General features: G+C 34.5%; 2 protein-coding genes, 1 long non-coding RNA gene and 1 pseudogene across 3 annotated transcripts; 2 read left to right on the top strand and 2 right to left on the bottom strand.

The window, feature by feature from the left end:
• Nucleotides 1-1,062: 1,062 nt before the first annotated feature.
• On the top strand, nucleotides 1,063-1,874 carry LOC146906604 (uncharacterized). Its single transcript, XR_015019438.1, has 2 exons — nucleotides 1,063-1,490; nucleotides 1,650-1,874. It is a non-coding gene; the product is annotated as an uncharacterized LOC146906604 (long non-coding RNA).
• A 1,171-nt stretch (nucleotides 1,875-3,045) lies between these two features.
• Nucleotides 3,046-4,695, top strand: LOC146906603 (uncharacterized). The gene has a single exon (XM_085728894.1). The coding sequence runs from the start codon at nucleotides 3,046-3,048 to the stop codon at nucleotides 4,693-4,695; it is 1,650 nt and encodes a 549-aa protein (XP_085585020.1).
• A 7,176-nt stretch (nucleotides 4,696-11,871) lies between these two features.
• On the bottom strand, nucleotides 11,872-13,168 carry LOC146906602 (uncharacterized; annotated as a pseudogene).
• Nucleotides 13,169-22,821: 9,653 nt separating this feature from the next.
• LOC146906601 (uncharacterized) lies at nucleotides 22,822-24,099 on the bottom strand. Its single transcript, XM_085728893.1, has 2 exons — nucleotides 23,596-24,099; nucleotides 22,822-23,520 (listed from the first exon to the last, which is right to left on the bottom strand). The coding sequence occupies exons 1-2, from the start codon at nucleotides 24,097-24,099 to the stop codon at nucleotides 22,822-22,824; spliced, it is 1,203 nt and encodes a 400-aa protein (XP_085585019.1).
• Between the last annotated feature and the right edge of the window lie 405 nt (nucleotides 24,100-24,504).

Raw genomic sequence — 24,504 nt, 5'->3', positions numbered from 1 at the left:
CTTTTCCATAAATCCTACTTTGCACGTTGCGTTTTTTGTTTTTTTATTTATATTTGAAAAAAAAAACGCTTTATACACTAACAACAAAGCGTAACTTCTTTTTGTTATATACTCAAAAGTAACAAAGAATCCCAATTTTAATGGAAATCCCTATTTTAATGCATCCTAAAGATAAAATAAAAACTATAACATAATTTTCATGAAGTTTGCGTTTTTTGTTTTTTTATTTATATTTGAAAAAAAAATGCTTTTTTTTGTTACACAAAAAAAAAACGCTTTATTAACAACAAAGCGTAACTTCTTTTTGTTATATACTCAAAAGTAACAAAGAATCCCAATTTTAATGGAAATCCCTATTTTAATGAATCCTAAAGATAAAATAAAAACTATAACATAATTTTCATTAAACGTATTTTTTAAAGCAATTAATAACATAACCCAAAACTACTTTACTCAAAATTTTCATTAGATCGTGTGCAGGAAATTCAGTCCAGAACCACCACCTCTATTGATTCATTCATCACCAACCACCTATATCTATCAATTCATTCATCACCATCACTCGCTTCCTTTGATCTATTCCAAAACAATAACCGTCTCTTTCGATTCATTCCAGAACAACCACCTCTATCTCACTCTTAATTGCGGTGCATCATATCGTCGCTGCCGTCGACCGATTACAGCTTTTTCAATACTCAATTCTTCATCTCAGGTACCATCTTCATTCTTTCCTTACCTCAATTTAACTCAAATATTCTTTAATTTTTTTCATATTTTCATCTGGATATTTTAGGTTTTCAAGGTTCAAACTAAATTTAAGACTTCACTGTTAGTGATTAGGATGAATTTGACAATCGAAAATTCAAAATTTTTGTTTGATGAATAATTACTGAAATTTGACAATTGTTTATTAAAGATTTTGGGTTTAATTAAACTCTACACAACTAGTAAGATGAATAATTTTTCTTTTGGTTCAATTTTTTTTTTTATATATATAAACAATGACACTTTTTGTGTGTGACTAGAATTATTTTCTAATATACTAATTGAATGATGTGATAATATGATATACACTATGCATATGCCTTTTGTATAACCTACTAATCAATTCCATAATCATCCATCGTGACTTCTACATGGCATACCAAATAAACTAACTTATACAATTACTTATTATTTTATTTTTTGTAGTGTCCTTGCCAAGAAAATGGTATAGATTGCGGGTACTTTGTGATGAGGTTTATGAAAGATATTCTCATTTCAAAACTAAATGAGATTCCAAAGTTGGTATGTTTTTTTATATTAAAGTATAATATCTATGTATAATTAAGTTTATTAAGTAACATGGTTATTTTTAATGTTATAATATATACAATACATTGATGGTTTCAAGTGTGTGACATACTCAAAAGATAAACTAATAGAAATCTAAGAAGAATGGTGTCGGTTCATGATCAGCCTAAAAGTTATATGATTTTTTTTATAATAAGGTGAGTTTAATGTTTCTAAATATATTTGCTAGAAGTGGTACGTAGTTGTTTTAATTTATAATCTTGCTTTAATTTCTACTCATGATCAGTAGTACTTTGAATTTATCTCTAATATAATATAGCGTTATTGCTTAATGGCGTTTTCTGGTATATATTCAGGTGGAGGAGAGTGAACGAAATTTGGAAATGAATGATGATTTGCGTTCTTGTTTTGGATAAAAATGTTGAGAAGACCAAGAAGATAGATGAAGACTGCATGATACCATAGAAGATATTGATCTTTATGTCAACTAATTAGTTGTAACTCTTAGAGATATCCATGTTACCATATTAGAGGCTATACATTTCTGACTTTTATGCTATATATACATACATTTTTTATGATATGGTTATGTTTTATTCGATAAATAATAGTCTCAATTATAATGTGCCTAAATTATATACATTTCCCTTTAAATTTCAGACTTTATATATATATATATATATATATATATATATATATATATTACTTTAAATTAATAAAAAAAAACGCTATCTGGAAAGGAATTTTTTTTGACAAAAATAAAATAAAATAAATGCTTTTCCTAGCGCTTTTTTTCCTTTATAAAACGTTATCTAAACCTATTGTTACATAGCGCTTTTAAAACAAAAACGCTGTTTTTAAACTTGTCTTAGATGACGTTTATTTTTGAAAGCGCTATCTAAGGATAACCTTTGCTAGCACTTTTTGACATAAAGCGCTATATAAACCCTGTTATAGCTAGCGCTTTATACAGAAAAAAAAGCGCTATATTACCTTTACCAGCGCCATTTACAATAGCGCTTCAAAAGCGCTACCTAAAGCCAAAAAAAAACGCTATATAAGCCCATTTTTGTAGTAGTGATTGTAGAGGTAACCATAGGTGTTCCCCGAGGTTATCACTAGCTAGGGTTAGATAGAACTCACTGAGGCATTATGTCTCATCCCTCTCCTTATTTGTTCAGGTTCTTAGGTTTCACGTGGTAAAGGTAAAGAAAAGGTTCTGGATTGATTATGCTTGCAAGGACTTCATCTTGGTGTTGAAGTAGTTGATGTCTATGTATAATTATAGATGTTGTTGTAATGGTTGTAAATGTAGACTTGTACGATGAATCACTATGTGGAATAATGTATCATAAGACTTTGGTTGTTGTAGATGTTGAACTTTTGTCTTGGAGACAATGTTGTATTGTAAAAATTAATGCATCCAATATCAGGTTTAACGCGCTTTGATTATTCTAGACACTATCAAAGTGGGCGTTACAATTTGGTATCAGAGCAGGTCGTTTCAGATCGTGCCTTGGGTCATTAATATTACAATCCAAGTAGTCGTTCTTTTGAGTTTAGGATATTGTCCTCATTGTTATATTGGTTGAAATTGATCACTTTGACTTAAATATGACAGTTAGAGCGAAAATGTCCGGAGCACGAAGAGGACGAGGCCGACCAAGAGTTAATCAGGACGATGAGGATAATGTGAATCCTGGTGCTCAGATGTGGGCATAGTTGATGCAGCAGAATCAACAGATGATGCAAATGACGCAACAGCAGATCCAGCAGAACGCTCAGTCCCAGCAGCAGTGGGCTGCAGCTATGCAACAAGGTCCGGGAGTGCATCAACAGCATCCACCACCACCAGTTGTGGGGAATCCAGCTTTCCGAGAGTACAATCGAAACCATCCTCTAGAGTTTGATGGTAGCGGTGAACCGCCAGAGGCCAAGAGGTGGATTAAGCATATGGAAAAGATTTTCCTTATGGCTAATTGTACTGAGGAAGATAAGGTAATCTTTGCAACTAATCAATTCCGAGGTGAAGCACAAGATTGGTGGGAAACTGCTCGGCGTAGGATGGAGGCTAATGGAATAGAGTTGAACTGGGAGAATTTCAAACAAGTGATGAAGGAGAAGATTCTCCCTTTAACATACAAGGTCAGGAAAGAACAAGAGTTCCTTCACTTGAAACAGAGTAACATGTTCGTGACAGATTTTACCAGGAAGTTAGAGGAATTGTCACATTACTCGACTCACAATGAGTATGCGGGTAATGAAATGTGGAAAGTTATTCATTATAAGCATGCTTTGAAGGGCGAGTTGTATGCGGTGGTCAGTCAACAGAGATTGACAAACTTTGATAAAATGGTACATAATAGCCTGGGAGCTGAAAGAGGTTTTGACAGAGCTGTTAAAGAAGGTACCACTGCTTTTGATAGGAGAAGAGGTAACTTTGTTGATAGACATCATGAGAAGTTGAAGCCAAAGGGGTCTCCCCAGAGGGGGAAACAGTCGGGTTCATTCAGATCTTATCCAACTTGTAAGAAATGTGGAAAAGCGCATACAGGGGAATGTAAGCTGGGTGACAACTCTTGTTATGCTTGTGGCCAGACAGGACATTACATGGAAAATTGTCCAAATAGAGGAGATAAAGGCAAAGAAGCAAGCACTACAATGACTAGAGGCAGGGTGTACTCACTAGATGGGAAGAAGGCTCAGGCAAATGAAGATTTGATCGGCGGTATGTGTTTTCTTGGTCAGAATCCCATTAGAGTTTTGTTTGATTGTGGTGCATCATGTTCCTTCATTTCTTTTCAATGTGTGGAAACTCTTCAATTGTCTGTTTCATTACTAAATCCCCCTATGATGGTGACTACGGCCACCGATGGAGGAATTGTAGCAAATTATGTTTGTGAGAATTGTCCTATCACAGTGTCTAGCAAGACATATTATATAGATTTAGTATGTCTTCCGATGAAGCAACTTGATGTGATTTTGCGTATGGATTGGCTGTCAGCGAATCATGTGTACATAGGGTGTGCAGAAAAGAGTATTTACATGCCCACTAGTAATACAGTGGAAGGAGTAGCCTTGTCAGAATTGATTAAGCACACATATCAGATGACTCAATTTATCTGTGCTCAAGATAAGGGATTTTATGTCATGCTCACTGTGACTCCAGAAACAGATCTAAGCCCCAGCGATATTCCAATTGTCAGTGAATATTTGGATGTTTTTTTGGCTGATATCACAAGTTTACCCCCTGAAAGAGAAATTGAGTTTTCAATTGATTTGATTCCTGGAGCGGAGCCAGTGTCAGTAGCACCTTATAGAATGTCTCCCCTAGAACTCAAAGAATTGAAAACCCAATTAGAAGAGCTTATTCAGAAGCATTTCATCAGGCCTAGTGTGTAACGCCCGTCTTAATTATTTGATTATTTAGAAATATATTTACATATATGATTTAAGTGATTTTCATGATTGATATGTGTGAATTTTATGATTCATGAAGTTGAGTGGTTTATATGATTTATAAATAAATTATGTGGGGTATATGATGTTGTGAAGTTGTTATGTTGTTATGACTTATTTTATTATTGAATAAAATAAGATATGAAAATAAAATAAAAATATTAGAATTTGGGCTGTGATGTGAAAAGAGCATTTTTAGATGTGTAAAGAGTAATTAGAGTGAGGTTATAAATAGAAGGAGTTAGGTTGAGAAAAGTTTTAGGCAGAACGTACGTTTTTGGAGAAAAGGGAGAAAAAGGTCAGAAAGAGAGAAGAACAAGAGGAGGCTGTCGATTTTCTTCAATTACCAGGTAAGGGTGAGACTAACTTTCAATATTATTAAGGATATAATTCTGTAGAATGAGTTTAGCATGATTAGGTTGAGTTTTGGTGAGAATTGGGAATTAGGTTTAAGACTGATTTTGATGATTGAACCATGAAAAGATGTTAGATTGATGCCAAATTAGTGTACAGACCTTAGATATTGCCTAAGATGATAATTAGAAGCTATTTGGATGAAAGAATCATGAAGATAGGTGAAAAGTTGTAATTTTTAGGTTTCTGGCCGTACTGACATTCATCGCTCGCAACTGCGAGCTAGGGACCAAAGCTCGCCACTGCGAGCAATACAACTCGCAACTGCGAGTGACCTGTAAGCTCGCCATTGCGAGCAAGATAGCTCGCCATTGCGAGAAAGGACTTTAGGAATCCCAGAATGCACGCTTTGCTCGTCGTTGCAACCAAAGTTACTCGCCACTGCGAGTTAGGCTGTTAGTTGCCCAAAATTGTCCCGATGCGATCCTTTCGCACGTATAGTCATGAGTTGATCTTAGAAGTAAGAAAGAGGATTGTTTAGGATACTTTCAGAAGTTCCAGGAGTCTGTTTAAGTGACTGAGATTAGTAGTGATGATGTATAAGAATTATTTATGATGCTTTATGATGATAAGTTGTTATGATTCATTTCCTTTAATGTTGATATGTTATTTTAAACACTGCTATGTGTTGTAATTGTTGTTGGTTGCTGCTGTTGATTGTTAAAGTCTTGAAGTTGCATGAGTCGGTCTAAGTTGCAAGAATTTAAGAAGTCGTCCATGATTATGGAGTTGTATAAGATGTTCACGTTGTTGTCTAGGTTGTAGGAGAGATTGAGTCCATTGCATACTCATTAAAGTTGGGGGCTTTAGGCCCGGCAGCCTTTGTGCTCACTAAAGTTGGGGGCTTTAGGCCCGGCAGCCTTCGTGCTCACTAAAGTTGGGGGCTTTAGGCCCGGCAGCCTTTGTGCTCACATGTCGAGAGCCTAATTACGCTCATTTACGTTGCTGAATGGTACCACATGCATTTGCATATCGAGAAGTTTCACAATGGTTTAAAGTTGTTAAGTTGTTAAGTTGATAAGAGTTGCATTGTCAAGTTGAGTCATGTTGTTGAGTCAAGTGTTAAGTTGAACATGGTATTTAATGATGATGATATATGATGATGGTATTTGATTATGAAATGATGAGGTGCTAAATGATAAATGTTTGATATGTTAATAATGTTTTATGTTGCTAAATGCCTTTTAATGAATTACATGCTTAATTTATTGACTGTGAAATCCCACCCCTTCTGCTTGAAAATGTTGCCCTTCGTATGGGTAACTTGCAGGTAATAAAGACTAGTGTTGTTCGTGAGTGGACTCCTCACTTGTGTCTAGGTGCTCTGATACGTAACAGAATGGGACTTGCTTTCATATCTATTCCTTACGTGTCCTTTATGAACCCTTTTTATGATTGAATATTGAACTATTTTATGAGATTTTCGATAAGGCCTGCGTGCCAAGACTTAGTATGCTGAATTATTTTCCGCTGCATGGTTTTAGAATTTGATGTTGAATTGTGAGATAATCATTATTATCCATTTTATGATTTTTCAAGAAGTATGTGACACTCTGTTATGATTTAAAATACTTTGATTTATGATGAAATTTTTATGTTGGGAAAAACGGGATGTTACATAGTGTGTCTCATTGGGGTGCACCTGTATTGTTAGTCAAGAAGAAGGATGGCAGCATGAGGATGTGTATTGATTATCGCCAGCTGAATAAGGTGACTATCAAGAACAAGTATCCTTTACCAAGGATTGACGACTTGTTAGATCAACTCAAGGGGGCGTCAGTGTTCTCGAAAATTGATCTCAGATCGGGTTACCATCAGATTCGTATCAAGTCTTCAGATATGTCCAAGACAGCTTTCAGAACACGTTACAGGCACTATGAATTTTTAGTTATGCCATTCGGTGTAACTAATGCTCCAGCAGTTTTCATGGACTATATGAATCGGATTTTTCAGCCATATTTAGATCAATTTGTCATTATTTTCATTGATGACATTTTGGTTTATTCCAAGAACCCGCAGGAACATGCTCAACATTTGAGGATAGTGTTGGACATTCTTCGAGAGAAACAATTGTATGCAAAGTTCAGTAAATGTGAGTTCTGGCTCTCAGAGGTTAAATTTATGGGTCATGTTATTTCTCAGGGAGGTGTAGCAGTTGATCAGTCGAAAGTAGAAGCCGTTCAGAATTGGACTAGACCAAAGAATGTGTCGGAAGTTCGAAGCTTTTTGGGACTAGCTGGTTATTATTGCCGTTTTATAATGAAGTTTTCCCAGATCGCTTTACCTTTAACCCGACTAACAAGGAAAGATGTACCTTTTGTGTGGGATGAAGAATGTGAGAAGAGTTTCAAGACTCTGAAGAAGAAGCTAACTCAAGCACCAGTCTCGACCATTCCAGACCCGGAGAAGAAATATGTTGTGTTTTGTGATGCATCGTCTAAAGGACTCGGAGGAGTACTTATGCAAGGAAACAATGTGATAGCTTATGCATCTAGATAGCTCAAGACACATGAAGAAAACTATCCCACCCATGATCTAGAATTGGCAGCCATAGTTTTTGTTTTGAAGATTTGGAGACATCATTTGTATGGAGCACAATTTGAGTTGTTTAGTGATCACAAAAAGCTTGAAGTACTTGTTCGATCAGAGAGACCTGAATATGAGACAGAGGCGTTGGATGGAGTACCTAAAAGACTTCGATTTTGATTTGAAATATCATCCAGGAAAAGCCAATGTTGTAGCGGATACATTGAGTCACAAGGCCTTAGTTCAAGCCGAAGTTAAAATGCATGTTTGTAAGTTGCATGAGAAGGTCCGAGATCTTAACCTTGAGGCCACAGAGGATGTTGATGGCATATGGTTACACAAGTTAGAAATCTCTTGTGACTTGCGGTCGATAATTGTACAAGCACAGAAAACAGATGTTGAGTTACGAAAGAGAATTGGTCATCCATAATTTTCTATGGCTTCGGATGGAGCGATTTTGTTCGAAGGAAGAATTTGTGTACCGAATGATTCAGAACTCAAAAGGATGATTTTAGAAGAAGCACACAAGAGTAGTTTCTCGATTCATCCTGGTGCTACCAAGATGTATCGAGATTTGAAGAAAGACTATTGGTGGCCTGGTATGAAATCAGATATTGCTGACTTTGTAGCAAGATGCATCGTGTGCCAACAAGTTAAGATTGAACATCAAAGACCAGCGAGTTTGTTAATGGAAGTGGGAGCAAATATCTATGGATTTTGTGGGAGGCTTACCCCATACCCAGAGGGGACATGACTCAATTTGGGTAATTGTGGATAGATTGACCAAGTCGGCTCATTTCTTACCGGTTAAGTCTACCTACAAGACATCTCAGTATGCAGAATTGTTCATTTCAGAAATAGTTAAGTTACACGGTGTTCCAATGAGTATCGTGTCAGATAGGGATCCCATTTTCACATCACATTTCTGGAAGGCTTTCCAAAGAGCTCTAGGGACTCGCTTGAAGCTGAGTACGTCTCATCATCCACAGACTGATGGTCAATCAGAGAGGACTATCCAGACCTTAGAAGATATGTTACGCGCTTGCATTTTGGAAGATGGTGGAAGTTGGAATCACCACATGCCTTTGATAGAGTTTTCCTACAACAATAGCTACCACTCGAGTATTGGAATGGCACCTTATGAAGCATTGTATGGTAGGAAGTGCAGAACTCCTTTGTGTTGGGCTGAGGTAGGAGATAAGAGTATTCTTGGACCAGAAATCATTCAAGAGACAACTTTGAAAATTAAAGCAATTCAGGAAAAGATGAGAACAACTCAGAGTCGTCAAAAGAGTTATGCAGATAAGCGTCGGAGACCTTTAGAGTTCAATGAAGGTAATCATGTGTTCCTAAAAGTTACTCCCAAATAGGGGCTTGAGGGGTGTTTTCAAGACTAAGAAATTGAGTCCGAGGTATGTAGGACCGTTTTTGATACTCAAGCGTATCGGACCAGTGGCTTATCAATTAGCTCTACCTCTAGCTATGTCGGGTTTACACGACGTGTTTCATGTATCCCAACTGAAGAAGTACATACCGGATCCTTTCCAACCAGTTGAATTAGATTCTATAGAGTTGAAATCAGATTTGACATTTCAGCTGGAACCGGACAGGATAGTGGATCGCGATGTCAAATCTTTTAGAAGCAAAGAGATTCCTATAGTAAAGGTAGTATGGAAAGGTTCTCGGGATGGTGAAGCTACGTGGGAACTAGAATCAGAAATGTTGAACCAGTATCCGCATTTGTTTCCAGGTAAGTTCTAAATTTCGAGGACGAAATTTTTTTAAGGGGGGTAGAGTGTAATACCCCGTTCATTTATGTTGTGAACAATATCAGTTAACGATAGAATACGCGCGTATGAGTTCAGGGGCGAATTTGGAATTTGAGCTTTAGGGGTATTTAAGGACAAAAGGTCCCAAAATATTCATTTTCTCTTGAGCTTTCTCTCTCTAGGTTTGCAATAACATTTCTCTCTTCCTTCTCTCTAAATTTTCGGCCCCAATCTTCCTTCAAAACCATTCACTCTTTGTGTTAATTCCTGGAGGCAAGCATCATGGAAAGGAATAAGAAGTTCTTGATGGAAAACAACTAAGGATTGTAGAAGCAAGCTTCCTCTTTTGATCCTTCTCTATCTAGGGTTTTGGTTGAGCTTAGAAACACTTGAATCCTATTTCTTTTGGGCAAGGTGAGTTCTTAGATAGAAAACCTTCCTTTGGTTTGAGCTTTCTTAGTGTGTGAGCTATGATTTGTGCTAGATGTGTTTATGATACTCTAAAGAAAATTCATGATGATTATTCGTTAAAATTGCCATGGAACATGTTATTTATTGTTTTTATATGTTACTGGATGTTTTGGTGCATTGCAGGAACCATTGAGATGTGTTTTGGGTCAAAAATTGGAAATTTGGTACCACAGACCCGAAGAACTGCGCTATTAGCGAAATCTACGCTAATAGCGAAATTCTTCAGGATGAGCCATGCTCCAGGGGCTCTATTAGCGCAGCCCTCTGGTTTGGCCAACATGCTTTTGGCCTGTTGGTCCATCTTGGGGTCCGTGGTGCATTCCGGAGTCTTACTTTCAACGTTTTACAACTTTATAACCCCAAAACGACATCTAGGCAATGCATATAACACGTAACGATTCTCGAATTAAAAATCATGGCAATCATAACATAATCATCAAGAACGACTTATGAGAGATTCACTTGAATGTGAAGGGGAAAGTAATATTTTCATTAAGGGAAGAAACATAGAGACTCGACATAGTTTGTCGAGAATAGAATAACATCATAGAGACGATGTATGATAGAATGTGATACGATTAGATATCTTTTCACTAAGAATGTTTTAACAACATATGAGTGTCGCGTCTCTTGTGATCACTCTAGGTTGGTTTCAAGAGGTTTTCATTAGGTGAAACGGGATTAGCCGTAAGGGACCCACACGTCACTTAGGGAGTTCCGTTGGCTTGCCTTAGATAGGTTTCCATCGGTTAGATAGGGTTTGCGCTCGGGTTTACTCCATCCCGGGGCTTTCCGTAAAATGAATTCAGATATTGTTATTGTTCAACGCTAACTCCTAACCTAATTAGTTCTGGTTATGAAACGACGTTAGATACGTTCAAGCCTTTGACTAGAATAGTTAAGGATAGTTTTGTCGGTGACGATCTTAGGTTTTCCCCTAATCGTCCGACTTAGTAATGTGACATATGTATAGACCTCGATACTTAGAGTGTATCTTGGAATAGCGGTCTTAGACTTTTCCCTTAACCGCGATGTCACATCTAGAGATATTAAGCCTATAACAAGTTTTGATGAAATTCTAGACGGGACTAGCATGCACTATCGTCTATGTAAACATGACCACACACGAATAATCAACCGTCAGGTTGTATTGTAGACACGTGGTAACCATAGGTGTTCCCCGAGGTTATCACTAGCTAGGGTTAGATAGAACTCACTGAGGCATTATGTTTCATCCCTCTCCTTATTTGTTCGGGTTCTCAGGTTTCACGTGGTAAAGGTAAAGAAAAGGTTCTGGATTGATTATGCTTGCAAAGACTTCATCTTGGTGTTGAAGTAGTTGATGTCTATGTATAATTATAGCTGTTGTTGTAATGGTTGTAAATGAAGACTTGTACGATGAATCACTATGTGGAATAATGTATCATAAGACTTTGGTTGTTATAGATGTTGAACTTTTGTCTTGGAGACAATGTTGTATTGTAAAAATTAATGCATCCAATATCAGGTTTAACGCGCTTTGATTATTCTAGACACTATCAAAGTGGGCGTTACACTTCAAACACATATCATTAATCAATTCATAAGCTATATGTCTTATTTACTTCATATTAACTTTCAAGTTGAATCAAAATTGAAATTAAGCATGACAGCTGAATTGCAACTTATGGCGCTGCCATGGTGGGAATCAGCATTCCTTCATAAATTGACTGCAATGGTTGTTAAAAATCTGCCATCCTACCATGGCGTTGCCTATCAACAACGCTGCAGCCAACTATTTGTATTGCATTGTACATTATATAATTATGTTACACTATTACTTAGGGAATTATAATGCAGATTTGTAAGATGACATTTTAAAAAGGAAATTTCTCAGAAGAAAATGTTGAAAGAAAAAGAACTTACGGTGTTCAAACTTCAGCATAGCAATTTCAAAATACTAGCAAAGACGGTATACTGCATGACGCGAGAAGAGTTTCCTATTTTTGTCACTTAAATGAAACCCCGCCAAATTTTTCTCTCTCCGTTGTCTGCAACGTTTCACACCCTTCGCTGAGACACTTTTACAATCATCAAGTTGTAATTGCAAAAGCCCACAACAATTCTTTGAGATCACATAGAGTGTTTTATCATTAACCTTTGTATTTGACAAGTTCAACACCTCCAGCTCGGGAACTACAAAGTTCATTCCATGTAGTCTCACTTTTGAACAGAAAGCTAAGTTCAAATGTTTAAGCTTACAACATTTCCTTAAAACTTCATAAACACCTTCAGATATGTTATAGCAATGACCCAAATCAAGTAGCTCTAAATTGGGGAAAATGGAAGCAAGTATTTTGATGATTTCATCACTTAACCCGTAATTGTGAGCCAAATAGAGAGACTTTAATTAAGGGTATACACCAAACTCAACTAAAGAATCTGAATGCCGTACGCTCGCTTTCCCAATAGCCGTGCATTTCATTTTGATTTCAATAAGCGAAGGACAGTTTCTACCGAGTGAAATAACAACAAGCACTAAGGTTTATAGACACCAAATTACTAAGAAAAAGAGAGAAATCAACAACATGTTGATCATTTAAATTAGTGTTACAAAGTTCCAAATGCTGTATACATGGAGACTTGGATAACAGACGATGAATTGTATTAAAGAATTTGGTCTTATTGTTACGGGAGACACCAGAGTGAGAGAGGTTGAGTTCTTCAAGCAAAGGGAAACAATCAACAATGGGTGACAGATCCATGTCACAAAAAAGGGTGGCGCAACAAGTGAGAGAGTTCAAAGTTGTAATATTTTGCAAGAAAGCTTGCAACCCATCTGCGGGAAAGCGGCATCCGAATGGGAGTTTGAGTGATGTGAGTTTCAATGGGAAAGTTGAGATTTGACTTCGAAGATCGTCGAGGTTGTGGTCTTTATAGAAGTCTGTGAGGTCGAGGGTATTGAGGTTGGTGAACCTTTTGAAGAGAAGAGGGAGGAAAGGACGGGTTTCCATTTTGACTCTGAGAGAAAATAGAAGACGATTGGTGATGGAGAGGAACTGCTTGGAGACGAGGGAGAGAGAATTCAAGCAAGATCTGTCGTTGATGATAAATCCAAAGACGTATTCCCAACAATCGTCAGGCACATAGGAGTCTGAAATTCTCTTCTTCCTTTTCGTTCGATTTTCGGTGTGTTTCTGCGATGGTAAATTTTCCGATGAAGATTTTAGGGAAGAAGTTATTTTCTTCCGTTTCATTGGATGGTTTGAGCGCCGCACGATTTTGGTAATGGTTTGAGGATTATTGACGAGAGCAGAACAAGGGGCAGTTTTACCGTAAATTCTGTTCCTTCCTTCAATATATAAACAACCTAATGGGCTTTATTTTATTACTCAAAATAATTTAATTTAGATTATAAAATAAAAGAAATTGTCAATAATAAAGTGTCATACCCCAATTTGTCTTGGAAGGGCCAAATTGTATATATCTTTAATTGAACAAAAATATTGAGGTCTTCCGGCATTTCACCCATCCCAACTTGTATTTTATGACCTAATTTTTTTTTAGTTTTAGTACACTCCTAACATTCATATAACAATTTTGGGAGACATAGACCTACCTTATGCTTCCTTCATTTATACTTCCTTCATTTTTTCAAAAGAAAAGAAAATAAGTGCAAATAAAGTTTAATTGTCAGGTTATTAATTATTCAACATGAACTTGAGCTACAATGGACCCTTAAACTTGAGCTACAACTTTGGGATAAAGAGACCTAACTTAAACTTGAGCTACAATTTTGGGGGGCTTATTTTTCTTCAAAATACAAAAGCATTCTCAATTTTTCCCTATATTTCTTCCCCCCAAAGCCTTTCCGTCCCCTCCCCTCCAAACACCCAAACAAAGCCTAAAGGAAGTTTTTGACTAACCTGTGGACCCTTTAAACTATCACGTGTTGCTTTGGGCTGGCATTCGGCATCCTGGTCAATTTTGCCAAGAGCAACATTGTAGGGTCGGGTTTGTTCTGTTTATCTACTTCTACATCTAGGGGCGAACCCTAGGCTAGACAGGGCTTGGAATAACAGGTTTGTTAGTTTGAAGGTGGAGGATCATTGTTGGTCTACAGAGGCACTTCCTTTAGGGAGGGTCGAAGGGTGCCCAGAAGATCCCTTCAGCTCGTTGGGGGGTGGGGTAAGAGACTTAAGACACATGAACAAAGCTATGTTGGGAAACAACAACCCCTTAGATAGATTGAATATTATAATATTCAATCTATCTTTGAATATTCCTAAGAATAAAATGATATAAATGTGCATGCTTATTTTTGTTGCAGATTTATTAAATTTTATTCCTAAGCATACAATACTATTGAAACTATAAACAATTTGCCATATAAAATGGTTGGGGAATAAAGTTCCTAAGAATATTATAATATTAATTTTAGAGAGTGTTTGTTCAAATTATTTTTGTAGTCCTCAGACATAAATTGATTTAAATATGTATTCCTACGTTTGTTATAAGTTTGTTGAATTTTATTCATGGATATAATGTTCCAGGAAATAGAATAATTTTCCTAAAGAAAAGGGCGAGAATAAAGATGTCTTTAAGATGAGAATAAATTTATGCGTAATTATCTTTTAACCTCCCTGTTCATATGAATATTGTTATACAACCAAACATTTTTTTATAAAATACTTTGGCTGCAAATCATTTGGGCAGGGACATAGCAGCGGTGTTATGGTGCATATGGCGCCGCCGTAATGATAAAGTGTGGGGAGGCGAAGTACATAATGTTCGTATGGCTGTACAGCTAGCACGTGAAGGTATTTATCAAGGGGAGGATGTCCCTTAAGGCCAAAAAAAAAAGAGAACAACAGCAGGAACGTCAGGAATAGCAGCAAAATATCATGTGACAGCCACCGGAGGAAGGATATGTCAAGTGCAATGTGGACACATCATTATTTAGTGATCATAAATGCTTCAGTGTAGGTATGTGTATACGAAACTCTGAAGGACGTTTTATTAAAGCACTTTCAAGATGGTTTGAGTGTACTCCACCTCCTTTAGAAGCTAAGGCGTTGAGTTTGAAAGAGGCTATTTTAAGACTTGGTGAATTGAGTCTTTCAAATGTGCTTATTGAGCTAGATTGTAAGCTAGTGGTGGATGACATCGTTGATGGAACCAAAAACCAGTCCGAATTTGGCAACATTATGTCAACGTGTAGCTCACTTTTAACTCATTTACCAAACCTTAAGATAAGTTTTGCTAGGAGACAAGCAAATTTTGTTGCCCTTACATTAGCTAGGGAGTCAAAATTGTATGCTAGTCGTCATGTTTTTGATTGGATTCCATCTTGTATTACGACTATTATTATGAATGAAATAATATAAGTTTATGTTTGTAAAAAAAAAACTTATTCCTACGAATAAATCTACTAAACTTAAAACCAATACCCTCAGTCATATAGCCTAATAAGTAAACAGTATGACCCAATAACTCAATTGCTATATGGACATCCACTTATAATATTCATAACACTCCTCCTTGGATGTCCATCAAGGATATGCCTTATTAAAACCTTACTAGAGAAAAACCCGGTGGGAAAACAAATTCTAGGGAAAGAAAAAGAGTACAACATCCTTTTGTGTGATAATCTGCCTCGTTAAAAACCTTACCAGGAAAACCCAATGGGATATAACCATGGATAAGGGAAACAGAGTGTAGACCACATTTATGTCTCCCCCTCATAAAGACAATCGTATGTGAGACAAAGAAAGTCAACTCGTCTTCTATTCTAGTTACTCAAAAGCTTTACTTGGCGGTGACTTTGAAGAGAGATCTGATTTATCTCCATACCCTTCTCCAAATGAGAAGTGGTTGAAATATTATCTTCATATTGAGTTGTTGAAAGAACATTCTCCTATTCCTTGACCGTGTTGTTTCTCTAAGGTACAAAATGTATGCTTGACTTTGTTCTGATATCTGTAATTACTAATATTGACAAAAAAATACCACAATACATATAATTAACAAAATACATTAAAATGGACATATGATGTCATTTCTTCAATATCTCACAAAAATCAACTCTATCAGAGAGTTTCATATACTCATCACTATCACATGAGTCATACAACTATATTGCAACACATCTTTCATATAAATTGAGCCTTTCATGTGATGCTAAACTTAATCAAGCAAGAAAAAGTTCTTGAATTCACTTCAGGTGAATATCTCTCTTAAACGTGAATATCTCTCTTAAACATAAACATTAAACATATATCATCTCACTTCCGGTGAACATATCAAACTCTATACATATGTATTTTATCAATATAATTCTCTTTCGCACGAAAAATTGTATATATCTAATTAACTTCACATCTTCAAGTGTGCGGACTACAAGTCCAAAAAATTTAGCTTTGAAAAGCGAGTTTGATTTCTTTTTAATTCATGATCCTCTTTATCACTCATCATATATAACGCTATGTTATAAGCAAAAACATCGTCAACGTTGACTTTCATTTTTGTTCCACCTCATTCCATTCATGACATAATTTATCGAGATCTCTTTATTTGGTCAGTTCTTCTGGAACTTAAAATCAATTATGTCAGATGACTCTTTTAGAATTTACACATCCTTATTTGGGTTATCTTTCCTTTTAGCTCCTTTCTTGTTTGAGGATTTTTTTTTATACGTGGAACTAATTGGTCTACCACGCTTCATGCGCGATTGGGGCTCATTTGCAATAATCCAACAGGGACATCTATTTCATTTGGAGCATTAACAGCTGCTATTTTATTTGTTTAACTTTGCAAACGAGTTATATTTTGAGGATCAAGATGAGACAATAATATTTCCTTTCAAATAATTCATTTGAACTTCATGTTCACATTTTCAGCGGCTTATTCTCTCCCCCTAATATTGGGAAAACGAATTCATCAATTGATAATCAACCTACTGGGCTGTAAACAAGTTTGCTCAATACAATTTTTAATAGATGAAGATTCATATAAAATAGATTTTCCCAATATTCTTTCAAGATATATCTAAGTGTATTATATTGGAGTAACTGTGATTGACACAACACATCCAAAAATTTACTTAGATGAGAAATATTAAGTTGTTAACCTGAAATAAATTATAAAATAAGGGGAGGACTTACATATGGTAACTTGTTGGCTTGATGCGAATCAATATATCAACGTACATGATTGTTGACTCCCAGAGTAAAGTTTTAAGGTCTCATAAGTATCAATTACACAATTAACTTTAGACGTTTAAAGAACGGATCTTCAAGTCCATTTTATGAGCATATGCTACAAGCTATTCAATACTAATTTCAATCGATAATTGATATTTTTCAAATGCTTTATGAAAAGCTCATAAAAAAATCTCTTGGTCAACTTAGTTGAGAAAACAATTACACAAACTTCTGGTTGTGAGTTGACAACAAACATACATGTGATCATTTCGTTGATGCATCAATTAAAGTCATAAAATATCGATGTGATCCACATGATCGATGTATTGATTTACAAATATCACTTTATATAAGCTCTATCAAATTGTCAACTTTCTTTGGGAATCAATAGTACACATATATTTTTGGTTTGAGGAATCTTCTGGTTCTTTAATAAATGCGCATAGAAATTGTTTACTATTTTCGCATCATAATAGATCCGGGATAACCCATCTGGTCATGCCAACTATAAATTTAATATGTAAACTTCTGGTTTAAAATAATTTGCTTCCATTGCACTAATATAATAAAGAAAGAAGAAATAAGAAACAGTCTTGCAAAATTCTAAAAAGAAAACAAACCATATCTTGTAGAATAAAGAAAGAAGAAAATCAAAATCAAATATTCGGTTATAAAATAAGGAAACAATCTTGTAAGATTATAAAAGGAAAAAAAAAACATAATATAAAATTTTAAAATATTACCTCATCAATTCCTAAAAAAAAAAATATTACCTCATCAAAGACATTCTTTGACAAATAATAAAATAAAAGAAATTTTTGACATACTAACCGAATTTTGAGACATTGACGTAAGGTTTCTGTCCGTCCTTAATTGAGATTGAAAAGGGAGGGATCATCCACTTATAGAGGAGTATGAGTGATATGGTAGCCACAACATTGGATATATAAAATAAATAGTATGATCTTTCAATTTTGCTACTTCAAGAGCATATTTGATTGGTTTCTTCTTTAAATTAATACAAAGATCAAATAGATTTTATATTTCTATCATGGTCTAAATGTATTTTTCTTCAAGAACTCAACATCAAATAATCTTCATATTTGTTTTAGACAAATACGAATATCAATTGATCTTATAAATTGCTATCGTATTTTAAACGTGTGGTTCTTCAGGAACTCCACATCAAATCTTCATAAACGATGATCAATAAAGATCACACATTATTCAATGCTACCACCAATATAAATGGTAGAAATATTTCTTAGAGCAATACTACAAGGATGCTTGAATATAATTTATTTTATTTACTACTTCAAGAATTTTATAGCACTCAAAAGCATTGATCAATTCAAATTTATTCTTCAAGAATTCCTTTAATATTAAATATTTAGTTCTTCAGGAACTATGTCACATATGATCTTTATAAACAATGATTGAGAAAAAAATTGCTTTATAGACTATAGTCTATCCTTCAATAATAGTTTATTATACATGGTTTTAATATGTAGTAAACGATTACACAAGTATCTCAATATAAAATAGAATCAAATCATTCCATATAATACATAAATATATTAATGACTTTTACAAATCAACAAAATATTTCGTAGCAAAAGGAAAATGTCTTCTTTGCAATATATGACTCGATAATAAATATATTAAAGAAAATAAAATATCTTGGTAGAAGGTATATTGGCTTTTTATATTAAAGATAATAAATCTCATGAATAATATATAATCAAATGCAATCAAATATAATTTGCGAATCAAATAATATATAATTGAATGCAATCAAATAATATATTAAAGACTGGCAATTTATGAAATTGGGCAATCCATGTTTGGAATATAAAATTTTAAGTTCTTCAGGAACTGTATAAAATTATTATTATTTACATCACTATTGAATTCTTCAAGAATTCATGGAGGATGAAATTAAATTTTTAAGTTCTTCAATAAATATAATCATATAATCAATATGCTTATGTTATGGATGATCGAGGTGTTGATGTTTCACCATACTTGATGTCGGTGACGAATGATATTGATGCTTCACCAGATTGGTGTAGGTCACGAAGCACAAACAACATCGATAACATCCAAAGACATAAAGTCATGATGTCAATTTATTTATTTAATTATATTTATTATTTGATCTTTATTAATATACAAGATTCATTCGATTCATAAACAATATCCAAAACAAAAACTGACTCATGATTTTGTAAGTAGATGTATCTATAAGGTACTGATTCCAATGGATGAAATTTTTAACATTTAATCATTGATACAAATATCAAAACTCATTTTCATAAAAAATTAAGAGATACATACCTGAGTTGGTAAACTCGTGCTGATAACGTGTTATGAAAATAATGAAAGTTGGTAAGCTCGTGCTGATAAAGTGTTATGAAAATAATGAAATACAAACAAGAATAAAGTACAGAAGTAGAGAAGGAGAAAGAAAGAGAAGAGAGATGATTCTATTATTCTCTTGTAGTATACAATTAGGTTACATACAGGGCCGTCTCTGAGCGGGTGCAAACAGCTCAAACGAGCTGGGCCTCCCTCAAGGATGGGCCTCAATTTTTTTTATACCCAGTAGTAGTAATAGTATCCTCCAATAAAACAAATGAGTATTGCTTTTTAGGCCCGCTTAATATCTCCATTCCAGCAACTTCCATTCCAATCATAGATGGCTGGAAAAGGACTTCTAGGCAACGGAACCTCTCATCCCCAATTATGATAACTTGTCCATTAGGAATTTCATAGTTTTCCTCAATTGAAGAACTTCTCTTTGCAGTCTCAAGCTCTTGTTCATAATCCAAGGCAATAAGAACAGAGGTGGTGAACAAGAAGCATTAGTGTTGCCACATTATCTACTCTAGATAATTATCACCAAATTGACCTCTTAATAATCTTACATGTCTAACCTCACCAAATATACAATACGAAGAGTTGATTGATGAATTTGCTTCAGTAAATACGCGTAGGAAGTCTCGTTTTGGTGCGAATGAAGACTCTTTTTGAAGGTATTCGCCTAAACTCGTTTTATATTATCTATTGCTCTTTTAAAAAAAAAAACGTTTTGATTTTATCACTGGCCTCTTTTCATTCCCTGAGCCGAGCCTCCGAATTCTCAGGGACGGCCCTGGTTACATATGAGCTCTATTTATAGAGAAATACAACGACTTGGTGGGCAAGCAGAATATAGCCCAATAAGTAAACAGTATGACCCAATAACCTAATTGTTATATGGTCATCCACTTATAATATTCATAACAAATATCAAAATATATATATATATATATATATATATATATATATATTTATAATTTTTAACAAACATATTCATAACGCTAAGCATATTTTAAGAATTTTCATTAAACTTCCTTAAAATATGAGTGATCAAATTATAGCACTATCAAAAAAGATCTATAAATTTAGAGTCAGTTCGTTATAATTTTTTGTAAGGAATTTTTTTTCTAAAACAATAATCACTTTTAAGAGAATTGCGTGCATTTGTTATAACTTTTTAAAATATTATAAACTAAAAAGAAAAATCTAAAAACTAATTCAAACGAGAAGTTGTTAACAGTAGCTTCTCAAAAATAGATTTTTTTTAGAGGAGAAAGAAATTAAGGGTCCTTTTGTAGTGTAATATGTTTTTGTTATAATTTTTTTAACAAAGAAATTTTCAAGGAAAACTTCAAATAAAAAATTCATTTGAATAGCTTATCTTAAAATGTCATTCTATGTATTTCATCATTTTGTTATAATTCTTTTTGGATATTACAATTTTGAAAAAAATCTATAATAAAAACCTATTTCAAATAACTTTTCGTAAAGATCCTTTTTGAAAGATGTCATTTCGAAAAAAATTGTGATTTTTATTATGTCAAATCTCGAACAATGAATATTTAAGTTAGTGAATGTCAAAATCTCTTTTTTAACTTATAGCGAATGAGTTTTAAAGCTGGACAACCTTTTCAAAGGGTTGTTTTTGAATTTTTTTTGTATATGGTTCAGGCCTCTCCTGATGTTTAATCCATTTCTTGCTTGATAAGAAAAAAAGTTTGAAAGAACTTCCACTATTGTTGAGTAAATTTTCCAAAAATCCATTTTTACAAATACAAAGAAAAATCATTTTTTTAAAAAGAATCTAAAACAAACTTGCCCTAAATGTCTAAAGATTGAGGTAAATTTGTAAAAAAAATCCCTTTTATATAGTTATATCCAAAAATATTAAATATCTTTTTTAAAAAAGTTATTTTTATTACAATAAACAAACGTAAAATAGATTTTACTTTTTTTTTATTTATAAATTCTCTAAAAAACATTCTCTAAATTATTCAATGTCAAAATTACTTTTGTGTTAATATGTAACAAACGCGTCCTTAACCTAACCCATTGAAGTACACCATTTAGCAATTTTAAAATTGCCTTTTCATTTAATAAATTCAAAATTTTGACCTTTCCCTGCAATAGCTTCTTCACAACTCAAACACATTGAATTGAAAGTGCGATGGAAGAAATTGAACAACACAAAGGCATCCATCACCGAGAAGAGTACTCTATTTTTGTGACTTAAATGAATATTCCCCAAATAAATCCCTCTCAATTGTGTGCAGTTTTCTATCAATTGTTGAATAATAGTTGCAAAAGGACACAACAATTCTTTGAGATGACACCTCCAGCTGGGAACTACAAAGTTCATTTGCTTAAGTTCAAATGCCTAATCTTACAACATCGACTTAAAACTTGACAAATACCTTTAGATATGCGATTACAAGAATTGCAATCAAGCACCTTCAAATTGGGGAATATTCAAGCAAACATTTTGATATTTTCCCCGCACAAGATGAACGGCGAAAGTGAAACCAAAGAAGATAATACAAGGGGACGTATACAATGCTTATGTATAACAGGCATTTTCCTAATTTATAATAAGGCATCCCATTTGTTGGCGAAATTTTCCCAATGTTCCATGTGGGCATCAAGTTAGAGTACAGCAAGGCCTACAACTGACTTTAGGGTACCAGGTAGGCATAAAGTGTAAAAAATATCAATTGATCTAGGCTTTACATACATTGTGAGGATGTTAGGATCTCCAGATCAATAACATGGTAATCAAAATACCATCAGCAGATGGCCACTGAATTCTCAAACATCCAACACTTTCATCTCCATCACCAGTAGGGAATGGTAGCAAAAAAAAAAAAAAATGCATCAACATCATTTACACTCATACTCAATTTAATCAACAATAATACCCCTTCCAAGAACCAAAACCCCATGAATTTAAATAATCCGAAAAAGTAATCATTTTCCACACAATACTCATTCTCCTTAATCTTAATGTCCCTAAATCTAATTTGAGTTCAGTAAGGCCTACCACCAGAAAAGTTCCCAAGTGATATCTGTTATTATTTATGAAAACTGTGAACTCTCAAGATCCTATTATTTTATAGATCTATCAAAAAAAGTTTAAAGAAAAATGTCGTAATTGTTTTTACTGTCATGTTAATTCCAATAGATATATGATGCAAATTAATAGTTTGGATTGAACAGTTCCCAAAGCTATAATTGGAAAATAAATAGCAGGTGTGTAGTCAAATTTGTAAGTTGACAATTTAAAAATACCAAATAAAAAATTCTCAGAGAAGTAAATATTAAAACAATGACAAACATACGATGCTTAAACTTCAGCAAATAAGGCATCCATGGCATGAGAAGAGTTCTCTGTTTTTATCACTTATATGAAAATCTCCCAAATAAATCTTTCTCAATTGTTTGCAGTTTTCTACAACATGTTTCACTCCTTTCTCTGTGACATAACAACAATCTTCAAGTAATAGTTCCAAAAGACCAGAACAACTCTTTGAGATCACATAGAGTGTTTCATCATTAACTCTTGTATTTGACAAGTTCAACATCTCTAGCTTGGGAACTACAAAGTTCATTTCAAAAAGGTCTGCCTCTGAACATCCGGCTAGGTTCAAATGTGTAATCTTACAACAATTTCTTAAAAGTTGACAAATACTTTCAGATATGTAACCGCAATAATTCATATCAAGCAGCTGCAAGTTTGGGAAAGAAGAAGCAAACATTACGATGTTATGGTCATTTAGCCAGAAATTGTCACCCAAATAGAGAGACTTTAATTGAGGGTATACACCAATATCCATCAAAGAATCACTATTCTCTAGAATCTCTTTCCCAAAGTTTGTGCGTTCCATTTTGATGTCACTAAGTGATGGACAATTTCTAACGAGTAAAAACAAGGACGATTCTGTGAGCTTGTAACATAGACTAAGGTTTATAGACACCAAATCAGGAAGGAAGAAAGACAACTGGGCAACATGTTTATTCTTCAGAAAGTAATTGCGATCAAGATCCAAATGCTGTATATGACACTTGGATAACAAAGAGTGAATTGCGCAAGTGTGATTGATGCTCAAAGTTTTACCGAGGTTGACTTGTTTGAGCAAAGGGAAACAATCGGCAATGAGTAACAGGTGAGAGCTTTTAAGAGAATGAATGTCGGAAGCATTAAGAGAGGTCAAAGTAGAAACCTTTTGGGAGAAAACTCGCAACCCATAAGCAGGAAAGGTCAGACTATTAGAGATATTGAGTGATGTGATATTTAATGGGAAACGAGAGATTTTGCGGAGAAGCTTGTTCAGGCCATAGTTGTAGCGCGAGAGGTTGAGGGAGTTGAGGTGGGTGAACCTTTCGAAGAGGCGACGACGAAGAAAAGGGCATGTTTCATGGAAGACGGTTAGTGAGAACAGGAGACGGTTGGTGATGGAGAGGAACTGTTTGGAGACTAAGGATAGATAATTCAAGCAGCAGCGGTCGTTGTCATTGATGATGAGGAATCTGATGATAATTTCCCAACATTCCTCAGGTAAATATGAACATGTTTCTTCCTTAACTAATTGGTGTGAAGATTTGAAAGAAGCTCTTTTCTTCCTTTTCATTGAATTTCGGAAGAGTTTCGCTGGTGGTAAATTTTCCGGTGAAGATTTTCTTTTCCGTTTAATTGGCCGGGAATGGTCTGAGGACCTCCGACACCGGTGGGAAAGGAAATAGAAGATATGAGAAACCATGGTGCTGGTTTTAGGGTTTCAGATGAGAACAGAAGCAGCAGGGGTAGTTTGTTTGTTGTAAACCAAAATAGGGTTCTTTTCATCTTTATATATACGCATATTGGCTTTGTTTGTGGACTTAATTTCTTGTGAGTGAAGCACTGTTGCAACTCGATTAATACATACATTCAACAAGTAAAACATATTTTTCATTCTTAAAATAAAAATGTTATATTTTTTTTTAATTTCAAAATAATTTAATTAAAATTTCAAAATGTGGGGTTCGAAACTGGCCCT

This window comes from Medicago sativa, chromosome 7 (genome assembly GCF_051527215.1).
Source record: "Medicago sativa cultivar Bolivia chromosome 7, Bolivia_mono, whole genome shotgun sequence".
Classification (NCBI taxonomy): Eukaryota; Viridiplantae; Streptophyta; class Magnoliopsida; order Fabales; family Fabaceae; genus Medicago; species Medicago sativa.
This window is presented reverse-complemented; position numbering and strand designations above follow the sequence as displayed.